General features: G+C 40.0%; 1 protein-coding gene across 2 annotated transcripts in view; it reads left to right on the top strand.

Annotated features, from left to right (window-relative positions):
• Positions 1 to 15,496, top strand: part of DDAH1 (dimethylarginine dimethylaminohydrolase 1) — a 207,043-nt gene that overhangs the window by 70,887 nt on the left and 120,660 nt on the right. The window contains exon 1 of one of the 2 annotated variants that reach the window (XM_039838729.1): positions 11,220 to 11,735. The exons of the other annotated variant lie outside the window; for it this stretch is intronic. Within the exon in view, the coding sequence (XP_039694663.1) occupies positions 11,433 to 11,735 (303 nt within the window). The 5' untranslated portion in view covers positions 11,220 to 11,432. Of the gene's footprint in view, positions 1 to 11,219; positions 11,736 to 15,496 lie in introns of those variants that run through there. 2 annotated transcript variants of the gene reach the window in all.

Below are 15,496 nucleotides of genomic sequence, written 5' to 3'. Positions count from 1 at the left end.
ATGGGTATGCATGTACCATGATTTATTTAACTATTCCTTTATTGTAGGGCTTCCTAGTTGTTACCAATTTTTAAAATAAATAAACTGTTTCTTTTTAAAATATTTTTATTAAAATACAGCTAATATCAAATTTTATATTAGTTTCAGGTGCACACCATAGTTATTCAACATTTATATACCTAAAGAAGTGATCACCATGATAAGTCCAGCAACCATCTGAGACCATACAACACTATCACAATATTATTGACTATATTACCTATGCTGCACACCACATCTCCATGACATTTCTTTTATACCTGGAAATTTGAACTTCTTATTCCCCTTTATCTTTTCCTTTTTTTCTTTTTTTGATATTTTAATCACAGTTGACATTTAATATTATTTTGTATTAGGAAAACTGTTTCTTAAGCAGATTATTAGCCACAGTGCCAAATACAAGGTCACTCAGTAAAAGAGTATGTCATTAATTACAGTTATTCTCATCTACTAAGATTCTAGTACAAATAGGTTTAGTAGGTTTAATTAGATGTTTAGGAGGATCTGAAAGAATGAACTCCAGAGTGAGTACATCTTGGTTATGGAAGGGAGCAGTTTAAGCCTCAGCTAAGAGAGGCAACACAGGGATGGTTGTTGCTAGCAGTATGTGGGTTGGGAACACTAAAAAATAGTAAGACGAATTTTGACTATATCACAGTTTGACCTGTTGATAGAAGTGTTGAGTTATCTACAATGTTTTCATTCTCTCTCTTTTCTGAAGAAGTAGCTGTTTTGTCACATGTTCTGCTTTCTCTTTTAATTGCTTGCAGTTGTTCCTTGGAGAGCAGACATGTGCTTTTGAATTTAATCAAATGTCCGCTTCAGAACAATATGGCAAAGAAATATTATCTTAGATTCCGGTATGTGTTAAGATAGGCATAGTCATTTCTGGAAATTCCCAAATGAGATCTTCGTGACCTCTTCTGGGAAACGTGAGTAGGCCAGCTCCGAAGGACTCTTCCCCCAAGCAGAGCCAAACAGATGGAAGCTGGAAACACCATCTTCACTCTAAAGGTTTTAAGACAAGACCCAGCAAACAGAACTAGCAATATTTAATAGTCTGGCATTTTGATGTTACTCACATGGACACTACCTCAAGAATGCCTGTTCCTGTACCATATAGAACTAACACTGCCTGTTTTGATTTGTGGCCAAACCTACTTTATTCTCAGACTGTATGACATTGTCATAAACTCAACAACAACAACAACAAACAAACAAACAAATAATTTTCTTCTGAAGAGAGAAACAAGAGGGTGGAAAAATAATCTCAGGATATTAACTACTTTAAAATTTTCAGTTATTACCTCCTGGGCTATAGCAAACCATGAATCTTTTTAAAGCAAAATGCAAATTAAAGTAAAATAAAAATGTTTAAACTTTCAAAAGGCAAGGAAACTATAATTCCTTTTAAAGGGTATATTAGTTTCACCATATTCCTTAGAATAAATATTATAAAGTAATACAAAATTATGTGAATACAATATTATAGAGTGGCAATAGGTCCTGAGGACTATTCTCCCAAATGTTAATAGGTCATTTTTCATCAACTGACATTCATCAGTCTTTCCTGAAAATGCCAGGCTTCTTCCTCTGATCTTCATCTTACCGGTTGATGACCATTTCTGATGAGGATTAGAACGATATTGCCAGGAAGCGGACAATATCATAAAGCTCAAGAAATAGAAAGTAAATCACAAAAGGAAAGCTACAACTGAAAGGATAATCCCTAAAATTAATTAGGATGTCAGAAAGAGTTCTTGGCAAAAAGCTTTCTTTTCTTCTTAAAGATGCATTGTATAGTCTTTTTATGTGAACTCATGGGTTTTCCATAAAAGTGAAATTCTGATTTTTCTCTACTGTAGTCCTCCCTTATGTGCTAGGGATATATTCTAAGACGCCCAGCAATAATGCCAAAATTGCAGATAATACTGAATCCTATATATATTGTTTTTTCTTATGCATACATACATATACACACATACAACTATGAAAAATTTTAATTTACAAGTTAGGTATGGTAAGAGATTAACAACAATAACTAATAATAAAATAGAACAATTGTAACAACCTACTGTAATAAAGTTATGTGAATGTGATCTCTCTCTCTCTTTGATAACTGATCTGATAATCAAGATGGCTAAGTGACTAACAATGGGGAGCATATATAGCATAGTAACACTGGACAAAGAGATGCCCCACATCCCTGGCAGGATGGAGAAGGATGGAGCAAGTTTTCACCATACTACTCAGAATGGCACACAATTTAAAACTTACGAATTTTTATTCCTGGATTTTCCATTTAATTTTTTTGACTGTTATTGACCTCAGGTAACTGAAAATGCAGAAAGTGAAGCTGTAGACACATTGTGGAAGGGGCAGTGGAAGATTATAATACTCTTGTCCCCTTTCCCCCTAGAATGGTTTATCTATCACGAGCATTCCTACAGGAAAAAAATTGCTTTCTAAAGCAATCTTCTTGCTTTCTTTTTTCTTTCTATATTTTTAAATACGTTTTTCTTTAAAGGCCTTTCTAATTTTTTCCCACTTTTGAGTTGGCAGAAGGCATAATTAAATTTTTCAATTTTAATAAATACATTAAAAATAAGAACTAAACAGAGAACTGAAGCCCATATACTAAGGCATAAAAGCATAACATATCTAAAAAATAGACCACTAAATTATAGATAATCTGTGCAGTATGTTATATTAATGCATATATTGATTTTCTAAAGTGTTTAAATAAATTCTGGGAAATTTAGTAAGTAGCTGCTTATGTGACCCACATGGAAACAAATTACCATTTTACTCTAGCTTTCACATAGAAGTTGAAATATATATTGGAGATAGTAGTGTGAATCATTTATCATTTTAAAGAGTTAGATAATCTTAGCACGAGTTAGTTTTGATTACATTTAAACTACACTCTTACCTGTAATACCAACAGGATGTGTTATATTTTCTGCAGGTAATGTTTTCTTAGATTATTTTTTTATACCGATCTCTCTGAATTTGGATGACGCTCACAGAATACAATATTAGGTTTGTAGGTAATACTATTCTAGTTGTAAAAGGCTGTGGAAGAGGCCTGAAGGCAGGTTGCACATCATTGGCAAACCTCCCATCACTGGGGAATCGTGCTTGGTGGAGCCCTTACCTAGTATCAGGCTCTCAGCTGGGTTCTGATCCTTGGTTTCCTCACTTTTATAAGGAGGTTAACAATATTACTCACATTCCAGCTGTAGTACATAGATTCTTCTTTTACTTCCTCAAAAACATTAAGCTCTCTCTCACCTGCTGCCGTTGCTCATATGTTCACTTAGTTTGGAATGGAATGTTCTTTTCGATTTTAGTTAATACCTACCCATTCTTCAAGTTTCAGCTCAAAATTCACCTCCTCAGGGAAGCTTTCCTTGATTTCCCAGATAGATGGACTTTCTATTATCATAATGCTCAGGATATCAAGTCCTTTTCTTTTATAGCACTTAGTTTATAAGTATTTAATCATATGATTTTTATGAATACCTGTCTTCCCTCCAGTCAGTAAATAGTGTTAGTTGTATAAATAAATTTGGAGCAATAAAATCATAGACTCCTGGAACTAGAAGGGGGTCTGATATAATCCTCTTATTTTGAAAGAACAGAAACCCATTCTTATGAAGGTGGGTAATGAGAGTAAGGAGAGGTGAATGTCATCTATTGCTTTAAACTATTCTCTAAACACCTGAATTGAGGATTCAGCAATAAAAAGATGTGTCTGTCTGCCAAGAGCTCCTCAGATTAGCAAATAATACAGTAATATGTGATGGGAGTGAAAACAGGGATACAGGTACATCACATGCAGCCGGGGGCGGGAGTGGAGGGGGAAGGGAAGACTTCTTGGAAGGGGTGATGCCTTCACTGACTCTTAAAGGAGAGTTAGGAGTTACCCAAGCAGAGATGGGTCAAGCACACCCCAGGTGATAGAAACACCACGTGCAGAGGCCCATGTATGAGAAAGGCTGTATGAGAAAGTGACTAAAATGAGGACAGGGAGGGTTCCTGTGGGCCATGGTAAGACTTTGGACTTCATTCTGAGAGTACTGGAAAGCCCCTAGAGGCTTTAGGCAATGGGGTGACGTGGTCAGATTTGCAATTTAGAAAGACCACTCTGGATAGGAGGGCTGTTGCAATAATCCAGAGACCAATAATTATTTTCTGGATTTGGTGGTGGCAGAGTGGGTGGAGAGACATGGAAGGATTTGAGCCATTTTAAGGAAATTAATCTGTCAGAAAGTGATGATTGATTAAATGTGGCAGCAAAGGAGACAGTGAAACTAAGGATAACACTCAGATCACTGGCTTGAGCTACTGTGTGAATGGAAGAGGTAATGAAAGGGGAGAAGGAGCAATTCTGGGCAGAACATAATGAATTCAGCTTTAGGCGTGTTGACTCTGGAACTCCTGCGGGACAGCCAAACAGATGTGTTTCAGGCAGTTCCGAAGCTCGGGAGAGAGCACAGGGCCGGAAATGAAGGTTTGGACATTGTTGGCGTTAAGGTGGCATTTGAAGTCATGGGCCTAGATTAGTTCATCCACAGGAGAGAACATGTACCTCTGGAGGAAAAGAGAGTGAGGCCAGGTAACTCTGGGAAACATCAACGTTTAAAAGCAATGGAATAGAAGGAGAGAGAGGAAGGAGAAAAGAAGGCAGGAGAGAGCAGTGTCACTGATGCAAAAGAGGAAAACATGAAGGAAGATTCCTGGGGTGTGTGTTCTAATGCTACGTTAAAATAATTATGGGTCAATGCCACAAGAGCAAACATGACAATTCCCTGGCATTGTATTGTTTTTATAAGGAAATAAAGTAACTTTATTTCATAAGGAAATGAGGGGCTTATCAGAGCCTTGGAGTGTGTGTGTGTGTGTGCACGTGTGCGTGCGCACACTTGTATGCATATATCCATATACATATATACAGCAATTTGAACTGTAAAGAAATGGGTTGTTTTTTTTTTCAATATTTAGACTGCCAAAATTTGAAAGGGCTTTTCCCTTAATCTATTTCTTCCCCCACATACATACATTTGGGTAAGAAATAATCGTTCAAAATAATTCTAGAAAGATAATATTGCAGAAAGCTCTGAGAAACTGAAAAAAAAAGAATTATAAAAGTTTAGGGCCACACTAACCTCTGCATGTCATTATAATATATCACAAACTTGTTTTTCAAACTCAATGCATCTATACAGTGCTTTGTACTTTCCAGTATACTTTGATGATCTCATTAGCCCCTAATGTGGTTGTAATGAAATTGGTGACTCTGACATCAATAGGTTATTACACCACTATGAGAAAGTAATAAGCAGCACAAGAGTTATAGAAATTCGAGAAAGGGAAATGTTGCTTTGTAGGAGAGGGTGAGGAGAAGAGAAGAATGAGTTTTGAAGACCCAAGAGCCCTATTGAGTGCTTATAGGGTACCTGTTACTAAGGTAGGCACTCACTTTATGTATTATCTCATTTGGAGAACTTGGATACCTTGAGTGGTAGAAATGGGCATTTTACACAGAAGCAGGTGGAAACTTTGATATTCATCATCATGGCTGGCAACAAGAACACAATAGCAATTAATATTAGTGTTTATCATTAATTAAATACTTCCTGATGCCAGGTGCTATGCTAAGATCCTTTGTACTTGCTTTCACATTTCAGCCTCAAAACAACTCAGGCAACGAGGTGTTGTAACTACTATGCTACACATAAATTCAAGTGACTCACCCAAGTAAGGCCTCTGGTAAAAAAAAAAAAAAAAATGGCATTCTCAGTTAAGATTGTTGAAGAATGTTTAATAAAGGACATATTTATAGAGATGTGAGCTGGATAAAGAAAACCAACAAAGGATGTTGAAGCACCCGGGATCTAGCAAAAATGGGAAACCATTACTACCCCTAGACATAGATAATTCCAGGAACATCGTCAAGCAATTCATACTGAAGTGTAATAAATCGGCCACTTCTTTCCAGAGCCTGGAATTTAGGATTTTTAACTTGGCTGCTTTCATCAGCATTCTTACAACATGCATGTACTTGATGGTTGTTACGTCAGACCCATTGATCACTTCCGCAGCTACTCTGATCGACATTTGCAATGCCAGGACACACTTTAAGAAGCTGGAGAGAGTGGTTGGTCCCAGGCACAGCCTCCTTATGCATTGAATATTGCCAAATACTCTCTCTGAAAATTGCCTCTTTTTACATCTTTTAAAAATATATATTCATAATGTCATGTGCTTAAAAGTGAGCTTTGAACCGTGTGCTGCTTACTTCCATGTAGGTAGTTACATGGGGTTATCAGAACCTAACAGGGAGCTGGAATCACCAAATAGGGGCCACCAGACAGAAGTGGTGGTTATAGAAAGACACAGCTGTTGCTAGAACCACGAAAAAGCAGGAAGGGAGTGAGAGGAATTAATACTTTAACCTCTCTCTCTTCTTGCCCTCTAATCGTTTGTAAGCGTCTCCCAAAGCCAACAAAATAAGATCCCAGGTGACACAATCCATGAAGGTCATTCCTCCAGGGCTTAGAGAAAAACAGAAAACGGTGTAGCGTGGATCTAGTGCACATCAATGTTACACAACTAGAATGAAGGAAAGCCAGTGTTCAAAGTCAGGATCATGATGCCTTATTTCACTGCTTTTATATAATACACGTTGGAGGCACTTGGTAAATATTTGTTTAATGAATGAATTTCCAAATGCAAGTTGGAAGAAAACGAGGTTAGGAGGCTACACATCACGACTTTAAGAACCAGAGAGCCCTGGCTAGCCTGGCACCATCTCCTAGTCTGTAACCCACTGTCTGCCCGTTTGTTCACTCCTTTGTTATTAAAGGAATACTGCACAATGGATTTCTGCCACAGTAAAGGTTTTTGTGTCAAATTTAATGGTTTTCACATAGAAACATTCAGGACATAGTGTCTGATTGCAGACTTATCCAGGTGCCTACTTGATCCAGTATTACTAGCACTTGGGATGAACAAAGACACTCTTGAGCCCTCATTGTCTTTTAGGATTCCCATGACCACCCCTAAACACTCATCTGCAATAAAAGTCAATGTTATGTTTGCTAAAAACAGAGTAAGAAAGGAGTAAGGCAGGAGTGTCTATTTAAATCCTAAAACATCTAAAATATCTAAAATTGACTTCAAATGCAGGTACTAGTAATAGTATCAATGAAAAAGAAAAATTGCCTCTCAGTCAGTGTTGAAACAGCTCTAGGTAGTTACGGAGGCCTTGAAATGTGTGGAAGAGCAAAAGGAGCAATTTGACCATAAGCTTCACATTATCATTAAAAATTACATCCCCAGGGCCTAGCACAGTACCTGGCATATAGCAAGAGTCCAATAAATATGTATTGAATCTATGATTAAACTTATGGGTGAGCTTTAGTCTGTCAACTTAGGAAGACCTTGGGTTCTGTTGGAAGGCATTAGGATACTTGCAGGACTCTGATAATTCAGTGGATGTGGATATGTGGTTTGGCCTTTGGTAGGAAATCATGTCCAAACCTGTCGATGGATAATACTTATTGAGCATCTACTAGATGCTAGATACAATTATAAGTACTTTGCATTCTTGATCTAACCTTTACCATAACCCTATAATAATGAGCTCATTGCTTCCCATTTTACAGATGAGGATGAAACTGAGACCAAGAGCTTTTAAGTAATATGTCTAAGATCACACAATAAGAAAATAGCAGAGTCAAGCTTCTACCCACAAAGTCTGAATCTAGAAGCTACACTCAGTCTTCAGACTGTATGTTTCTCTATTGCTCAAGTGATGAAAGCTTAGCCCAGTTTTCCACTTTTATTTACCATTTTCCCCCCACTGTACTCTGGGGAAGAAATCAGCTAGCTGTTTCCCGAATCTGTTTCATCTTCTTACTGGGTCCACAGAGGCTGTATTTTTCAGATCCTCCCTGTGGTTATTGGAGCTGTATGACTGAGTTTTAGACAGAGAGATGCGAGCAGAAGTGATGTGCACCACTTCCTGGCCTGGTCTCTCACACATGGTATCGCATATTCTTTCCCATTCTCTCAGCTTGAGTGAACTGAGCATGGTGAACCTGATGCTAAATTCTGAAGAATTGGAGCCACAAAACGGAAGAATTCTAGACCTCTGAATAGTGCTTGAGGAGTCAGGAACCAACCAGGAACACCTGTGTTAGACTTTCAGTGAACAAGAGATAGACTTCTATCAACTTTGTGCCATTATATGTGTTGGGGTTGCTTTGTTAAAGCAGCTAGAGTCACCTTAACCCACACATATGTGAATCAAGCTGATCCAATTGTTCCTTGAACATGTGTCTGGCTTTTGCATATACTTTTCATTAGAATTCTCAATTATTCACATCCTAAAAATTATTCCAGGCCTAAACCAAATCCAATTGCATTTAAGTAGCTTTCTTCCATTCCCATCATCTGCAGTGATATCTATTTCCCTCAACTTCCTGTAGCATTTTGTTGTCTCTACCGCTTATATGCCCTTATCATAGCTCCAATTTTGGATGTCTTGTTTTTCCAATGAAATTGTGAGCTCTTCAAAGTCAAGGATCATGTTTTCATGCTTCTTGTTTGACTCTGAAGTACATAACATGGTGTTGTGCCTTGGGAATTCAATAAATATTTGTGAGGAAAACACATTTATAAATGTATTAGGCTCAATAAAGTCCATTTTCCTAAAAACAGTTCTTCATTGCTCAAGTAAGAAGGCATGTAAACTATAATTTACTGCAGTTGGTGTTTTTATTATTCTTTTCACCAATATACACATTCTAACATTTTTTTGACAACTGCTAGAGGAGACAGAAGGCATGCTTATCAAATTTCAGATGACACAAAATGAGAGGTAATAAATAATGCACGAGATGACAGAATCAAAACTAGACACATTGGAACAAAGCAGATAACATTTAATAGAGATAAATACAAATTTGGACCTTAAAAACCAATAACCCAATTTAACGTGGCTAACATCAATTTGTAAGAAAAAACTTTCAGGTTTTAATTGGCTGCAAGGCTGACATGAGCCCAAAGTGGTATACAGGACTCTGTGCATAGTTAGGGTCAGGGCACTAAGTGTCAGGTACAGCATTTAGGCTCTGACAAGACACAGGCATGAATTAAGGTTGCCAAGTAGAGGTCAGCTGGAGATGTATGGAACCTCAATTTTGGATAAAGGAGTGAACGAAGTCCCATATTCTAACCTGGGCAAGCTCAGCATATGGGTCATCTTTCACCTGTAGCAATGGTGGGAATCTACTGTTTGAAGATACCATTCAGTGATTTATGACACAAAGCTGATGCCAATAGGGCAGCCTGGGTTCCCTTAGAGTTTTGCCTCAGAAGTAGAACCTAGTAGGTCTTAAAAGTTTGTTAATTTACTTGTGGTCCCACTCCCCAGTGTCAGGGTCATAGCTGTCCTTCACTTAGACCTCTCATTTTTTGAAGGTGAGAAATGCCACATGATCTGGGTAAATTCAAGTTACACTTGGGAGAACGGAGAGAAAGCAGATCACATCTTCTCTGAGTTTATTTGGGACAACTGTTCCATCATTCTCAGATTGATCTGCTCCTAGAAACTCTCATTTCATAAAAACTGGGGTCAGAGTTCTGGCAATAAGACTATGACCTGGGCCTTGACACCAGACCACCAAAACAGCAAATACAATATTAGTGTTACTGAAAGTCAAGCATCTGGAACGAGAGTTCTGCTATAGTCAGTGCAGGGCCAGACCACACAGGAAGAATTGTTTCTTTTCCAGATACCATGATTTAAAAGGAATACAGGTAAACTGGTATTTATCGAAAGGAAGATGACCAGAATGTTGAAGGGACTTAGAAACGAAATCACTAGTTACTTTTTGGGTGTTTCAGGCTTAAGTTCTGGAAGATGTAGGGATGGAGGGTAATATCAGCAGAATAGATATCAGAACTGTCTTCAGATATGTAAATATTAGCATGTTAGGTAATGTCAGAAGGCAGAACTCAGACCAAAGGGGATTTAACCCCCAAATGAAAACCATCTTGTTCTTCGAAAGTGGAATACACTTTGTAAGTAAGTGAGGTTTAAAATGTTCAGATCCAATCACTATCATAGATGTTTTAGCTAGAATTCAAGAACGTTGTGTAGGAAGTTAGATGAGAGGGTTTCTAAGGTCTCGTTCAAATCTAATGTTCAATGATCTCCCTAGTCAATCTTTAAATTAGAAATGTACTATAGAACATGAGGAAAGAGAATTATTACCTGAGATTATTTTGGCGTTATAATCTGGTTTTCGAAGTGGATATTCCCCTCAAAAAGAGCAGAAGTACCATTAAGAAGGGAAAGGCATTTCCTGAGGGGTGTGGGAAAAGAATCGTTCAACAGATACCACAGGAATTCCACAGAGTCTGTACAGACTGAGGGGAAGGCCAAGGAGGGGTTAGAAATTCTCTTTCTCCATGACAAGGAGTTCTGATGCCACACATCCAACACCGCACAAAGTGAGCACATATCTATTGTGGGGGAAGCACGATTGGTCTTTGCCTCCCTAACTCTGTGGTCCCTGGAGACAAACACTCCAGAATCACAAAGTTAGTGAGAGCTGATTGTCCTTGAAATACTTTGAGTTTCTATGTCTCTATTTTTCTTTTTGTATGTGCCTTTTGGACTCTTGCTCTTTTTAGAAGACTGGAAGAAATACAATCTTTTTATAATCTCGAGTCTCACATGGGGTGAGAGGTCATTTGCAGAGAAAGTCAAGGTAATGTGGACCTGGATGTACAGAGAGATTCTCAAGCTCAGAACTGGGTGGTGGGGGGCGGGCGGGGGGGGAGGTGGTACCACGCGCTGGGCAACCTGAGAACAGGAGAGTAAGTATCGAGAGAGGTCAAAGTACTGATCTACAAAAGAATCATCCCAACCTTTGCCTGATCACCAGGAAGCCCTCCAGTCGCTCTGTCCAGACTATGGACGCTCTCTAAGTTTGCCTTGGAGGCGATGCGAGGGGTGCACCTGCGGCGAAATACAGGTAACGTCAAGTCCGAGCGTGGTGACTCTTCGTCGAGGTTCCCGCACCTACACCCACCTCTCGCGCTCACCCCCGCCACGGTCGCCTCCTCCAGCCCCGCTCCTCGCGCTGTGCTCTCCACTTTAACTCCCGCCGGGATCACAGCAAAACCCGGGAGTGCCAGGGTGGGTGCACGGGCTGTGCGCGGGCCGGCGCCCGGAGCTCTGGGCATGCTCAGTCGCGCGGGCAGGGCTCCGGGCGCCAGCCGGCTCCTGCACCACATTCATCTGCTGCCAAGGGGAGCTGCCGGGCGCACCCGCCGCCGCTCCCCCTGCTGCGTCCTTGCCGCCGCCCGGAGTCATGGCCACGCTCGGCCACCCCGCTGCCTTCGGCCGCGCCACCCATGCCGTGGTGCGGGCGCTGCCCGAGTCCTTCTGCCAGCACGCACTGAGGAAAACCAAGGGCGACGAGGTGGATTTCGCCCGCGCGGAGCGGCAGCACCAGCTCTACGTGGGCGTGCTGGGCAGTAAGCTGGGGCTGCAAGTGGTAATGCTGCCGGCCGACGAGAGCCTCCCGGACTGCGTGTTCGTGGAAGACGTGGCCGTGGTGTGCGAGGAGACGGCCCTCATCACCCGACCCGGGGCGCCGAGCCGGAGGAAGGAGGTAACTGCCTGCCCGGAGACGCGAGGGGCGCGGCCGGGGATGAACACTGGGCCCTCCCCTGCTGTCCGCGCCCGAGTTGCCCTGGGAATTGCGTAATTGGACCCCTGGCTAGCTCAAAACTTCCCATTTCGGGGAGAGGGTGTGTACCTGAGAGTCAGAGAGAGAGAGAGAGAAGTTCATTGTTCACGCCTCCCGGCTGTTGGCGCAGGTTGGCTGCCTCGGAGACAACCCGATCGAGTGTGGTTTTGTGGACTCGGGCAGGTGGGTGGGGTGGAGAATCCATTTCACAATCATTTTCTCTTTGTAAAGATTAAAAAGCAGCAAAGACAATGCAACTCTGAGTGTTTCCCACGGGGATGGAGGGGTAGCGCTCCGGGCGAGCGGGTGGATGCAAGGCGAGGACTCCAGGAGGCAGTGCCAATTGGTGACACTGGAGCCCCCAAGTTCTCCCCGGAGCTGAGAGGTGTCTGTGCCACAGACCTAGGGCATCCCAAGTTACTTTACAGTGGTGGCAAATGAATCCACAGAAAGGGACTGGCAAGTAAATGATATGCAAGTGGAGTGGTTTGTTGGTGAGCTGGGATGAATGTGCACATGCAGGCTAGACTTAAAACTGTACTCAGTGGTGCGTGTGTGTTAATTAGAAATGGTTATTTCACAAATTCCATAATTTTTATTCTCAATGTTTTAAAACTCATGACAATTAGAGCTTTGTGTGTTCTCAAGGGACAGTGACTACTTTAAAACATTGCAGCTTGTGAAAATGGCTGTGCTTGCTTTAAATACAAGGTAGGTTAGTGGGGAGAGACAAGTAGAGTGAGATTGGATTTTAAAATGCCATCTGACCTGGGATTCTTCTCATTGCCCTCTGAGAGCCCAGGCTCAAGACTCTGTGTTGCTATTGGCATCAAGAGGCATTACAAGAAGCTGGTGGTTTCTTTCATATCTGGAGGGTTAGAGATTTTTTGTTGTTGTTTCCTATTTTGTCTTTATTCAATTCATATTGCAAATGCCCCACAGAGCTTATTCTACACATGCTTCACTACTTAGTTGATAGAACCTTACAGGATCTGTGAGAATAAATATATTCCATTTAATTCTCAATGAGATAATCAGCTTTTTTTTTCACCCTATCTTAGAAAACCAAAAGAGTAACAGGTCCGAATCTCTTAGCTCTTTTATTTCCTTTGCCACACCTCTCCATCTTTGAGTCTGTGAGATGATATACTCTGCGTTAAAGTGATAAGCATGGAACCCCATTTGAATACTTTCTAATGTGTCCTAGGTCATATTTTATACTTAAAAGAGTAAAATAGATTTCAAAAACCATTTCGAAATGGTACGTACTTGATGAGGGTAGTCTAATTTCCTCTTAAGAGACTGTCACATATTTAATCATCCATTCCATTTTATTCCTATAATAAAACTTTCTAAATTTTGGGCTTCCTGATACTAAAGTGGGCAGTGATCTTTCTTCTTTGTCAGATTTTTGAGGCATACATTTTAAATTAGCTTCACTCTAATATCAGCCTGGCGGTCCACTGCCAGAGGCCACATAGTACAGTGAATAAGAACATCAGACCGGGTTTAATTTTGTGGCCTTGGGGAGTGTCTCTTGCCTCAGTTTTCTCTCCTATAATAATGCTATTTTATAGAGTTGTTGCAGAATTTATTAATCCCCCTGAAATTTATAGAACAGGACATTTTATGAACGTCGGTTATATTATTCACTTAACAATGGATCACGGAAGATTTTCTCCTTCTTAAGCAGTAAGAACTCTATTGTACACTGTTGTAGTTAGAGTGACATTTCCCCTTCTCAGGTTGAAGGGGAGTCATCTTCACGCCTTAGATTTCATCCTTATCTGCTATGTAGCAGTGCCTCCCAGCTTGAGTTTCCTGCTGGTATGTGGTTTCTCCCGAAAATGACTTTGCCACTGCACATGATATGGATCATCAGAGTAAGAGACCTTTCAGACAGAGAGAGGAATACAGGGAATCATGTTGGACAGGTTGCTTCTGGAAGGCAGGCCATGCAGAGTAACTAATTCTTTTTGAAATCTTTCAGAGCACCAGTTCACTGTCCTAGTTGGTGTCAATACATGCTTGTTGAATAAATGAATGAATGAATGAAATGCTAATTACCTAATACCAACAAGCTGACAATAACTACTTTAAGGTCCTTGTTGGATTTTGTGTGTGTGTGTGTGTGTGTGTTATTGTGTGTGTGTGTATACATATATATGTATATATATATATATGTTGTTATTGTGTGTGTATATATATATATATATATATATATATATATATATATATATATAAATGTTTCATGTGACACCTGCATCCCTAACTGAAATTCCACAACAGCAGAGACATTATTTAGAACTTATTATCACTGACCCCCTTGCCTCTTGTCTCCTCACTCGCCATTCCATTCTCCATACCGTGGCCAAAACTCAAATCTGATTCTGTCCCTCCTGCGATTAAAATTCTTGAGGGGCCTTTAATGAGCTTGATAACTCATTGAGCTTAGCTCTGCTTGCCTTTCCAGCTTCACCTGTACCTCTGATCCCACCCCAGGTGTCTTAAGCTCACTATGCTATTGCTTTTCTCCTTTGCTTGGGACACTCTTCTCCTTACTCTCCTCCATTTTACCTGGTTGTAATCATGCTTCAGTTCTCAGCTTACTATTACTATTAATATTATTAGCTAATCTTTATTGGGTGCTTGCCATTTGCTAGACATCGTACCAGATTTATGACATGCATTTCAGTGAATGATCACATCAACTCTTTGAGCTCTATACTACCATTATTCCTATTTTAAAGTGTTGAAACTGAGGCTTAGAGAGATTAAATAAATTGGCCGAGATTATAGATTGGAAACAGTGAAATCAGGATTTCAACTCAGGTTTGCAGGGCTCTAAAGCTCTAGTCCTAGTCAGTGTAATGTTAGACATCACCTTCCCAAGCATAGGCTTGGTTCTCCTTTTATGAACACCTACAGCCTTCTGTGCTCCCTTTTATGGTATTTATTATACTGCATGGTAATTGCCTGTTTACTGTTCAGTATCCCCCACTATTATGAAAACTATGAGGGCAGGGATCATGTCTGCATTGTTCAACATTTTATTCCCAAGGCCTTGAACACAGTAGTTATGCAGCAAATGTTTTGTTGAACAAATGTGTCCATGATTTTAGTTCAACCTTAATTTTCCCTCCTTATGACATAGTTGGTGCTTTGCAAGCATTCTCAATGAGTCCCAAAAGTTTCATGACAAGTATGGGTGATTTAAACTATTTTTTCACTCCCTTTCTCTGTCTCTGCCTCTTGTTGTTGTTTGTTTGTTTTAATAAAATTTCTGAAAAGTTCCTTCTTAATAAAAACATCATGTTATATTTAATGACTTTTCTTCCTCGGAAGAAAATACTGAGAACAGAACTCAAGAAAGTAAGCCTTCTATAAGAGCTCTTTGTTCACCACAATGGGTCCTCCAAAGGTTAATAAAACACAGGCCCTGTCTGCAGGAGGCTTAAATTTTAGTTAAAAAACTGTATATACAGAAAGTCAGCAAATAATGTTAGTTGTCTAATAACTCTTTGTATTCAGGAACATGAATATTTTAATATGTTTAATATTTTGAAAACAAATACGTTAGCCTTGATAAGCCAGTCATATTTTAAATGAATCTAACTTGATTTTTTAGAGGAAAAAAATGTCGATTTCTAAATGTCAGAGTCCTGTAAATAAATATCTAAATG

This window comes from Pteropus medius, unplaced genomic scaffold, assembly GCF_902729225.1.
Source record: "Pteropus medius unplaced genomic scaffold, Ma_sr-lr_union100, whole genome shotgun sequence".
NCBI classification, from domain to species: Eukaryota; Metazoa; Chordata; class Mammalia; order Chiroptera; family Pteropodidae; genus Pteropus; species Pteropus medius.
The sequence above is the reverse complement of the archived record's forward strand: the minus strand, read 5'-3'. Positions and strand labels throughout refer to the sequence as shown.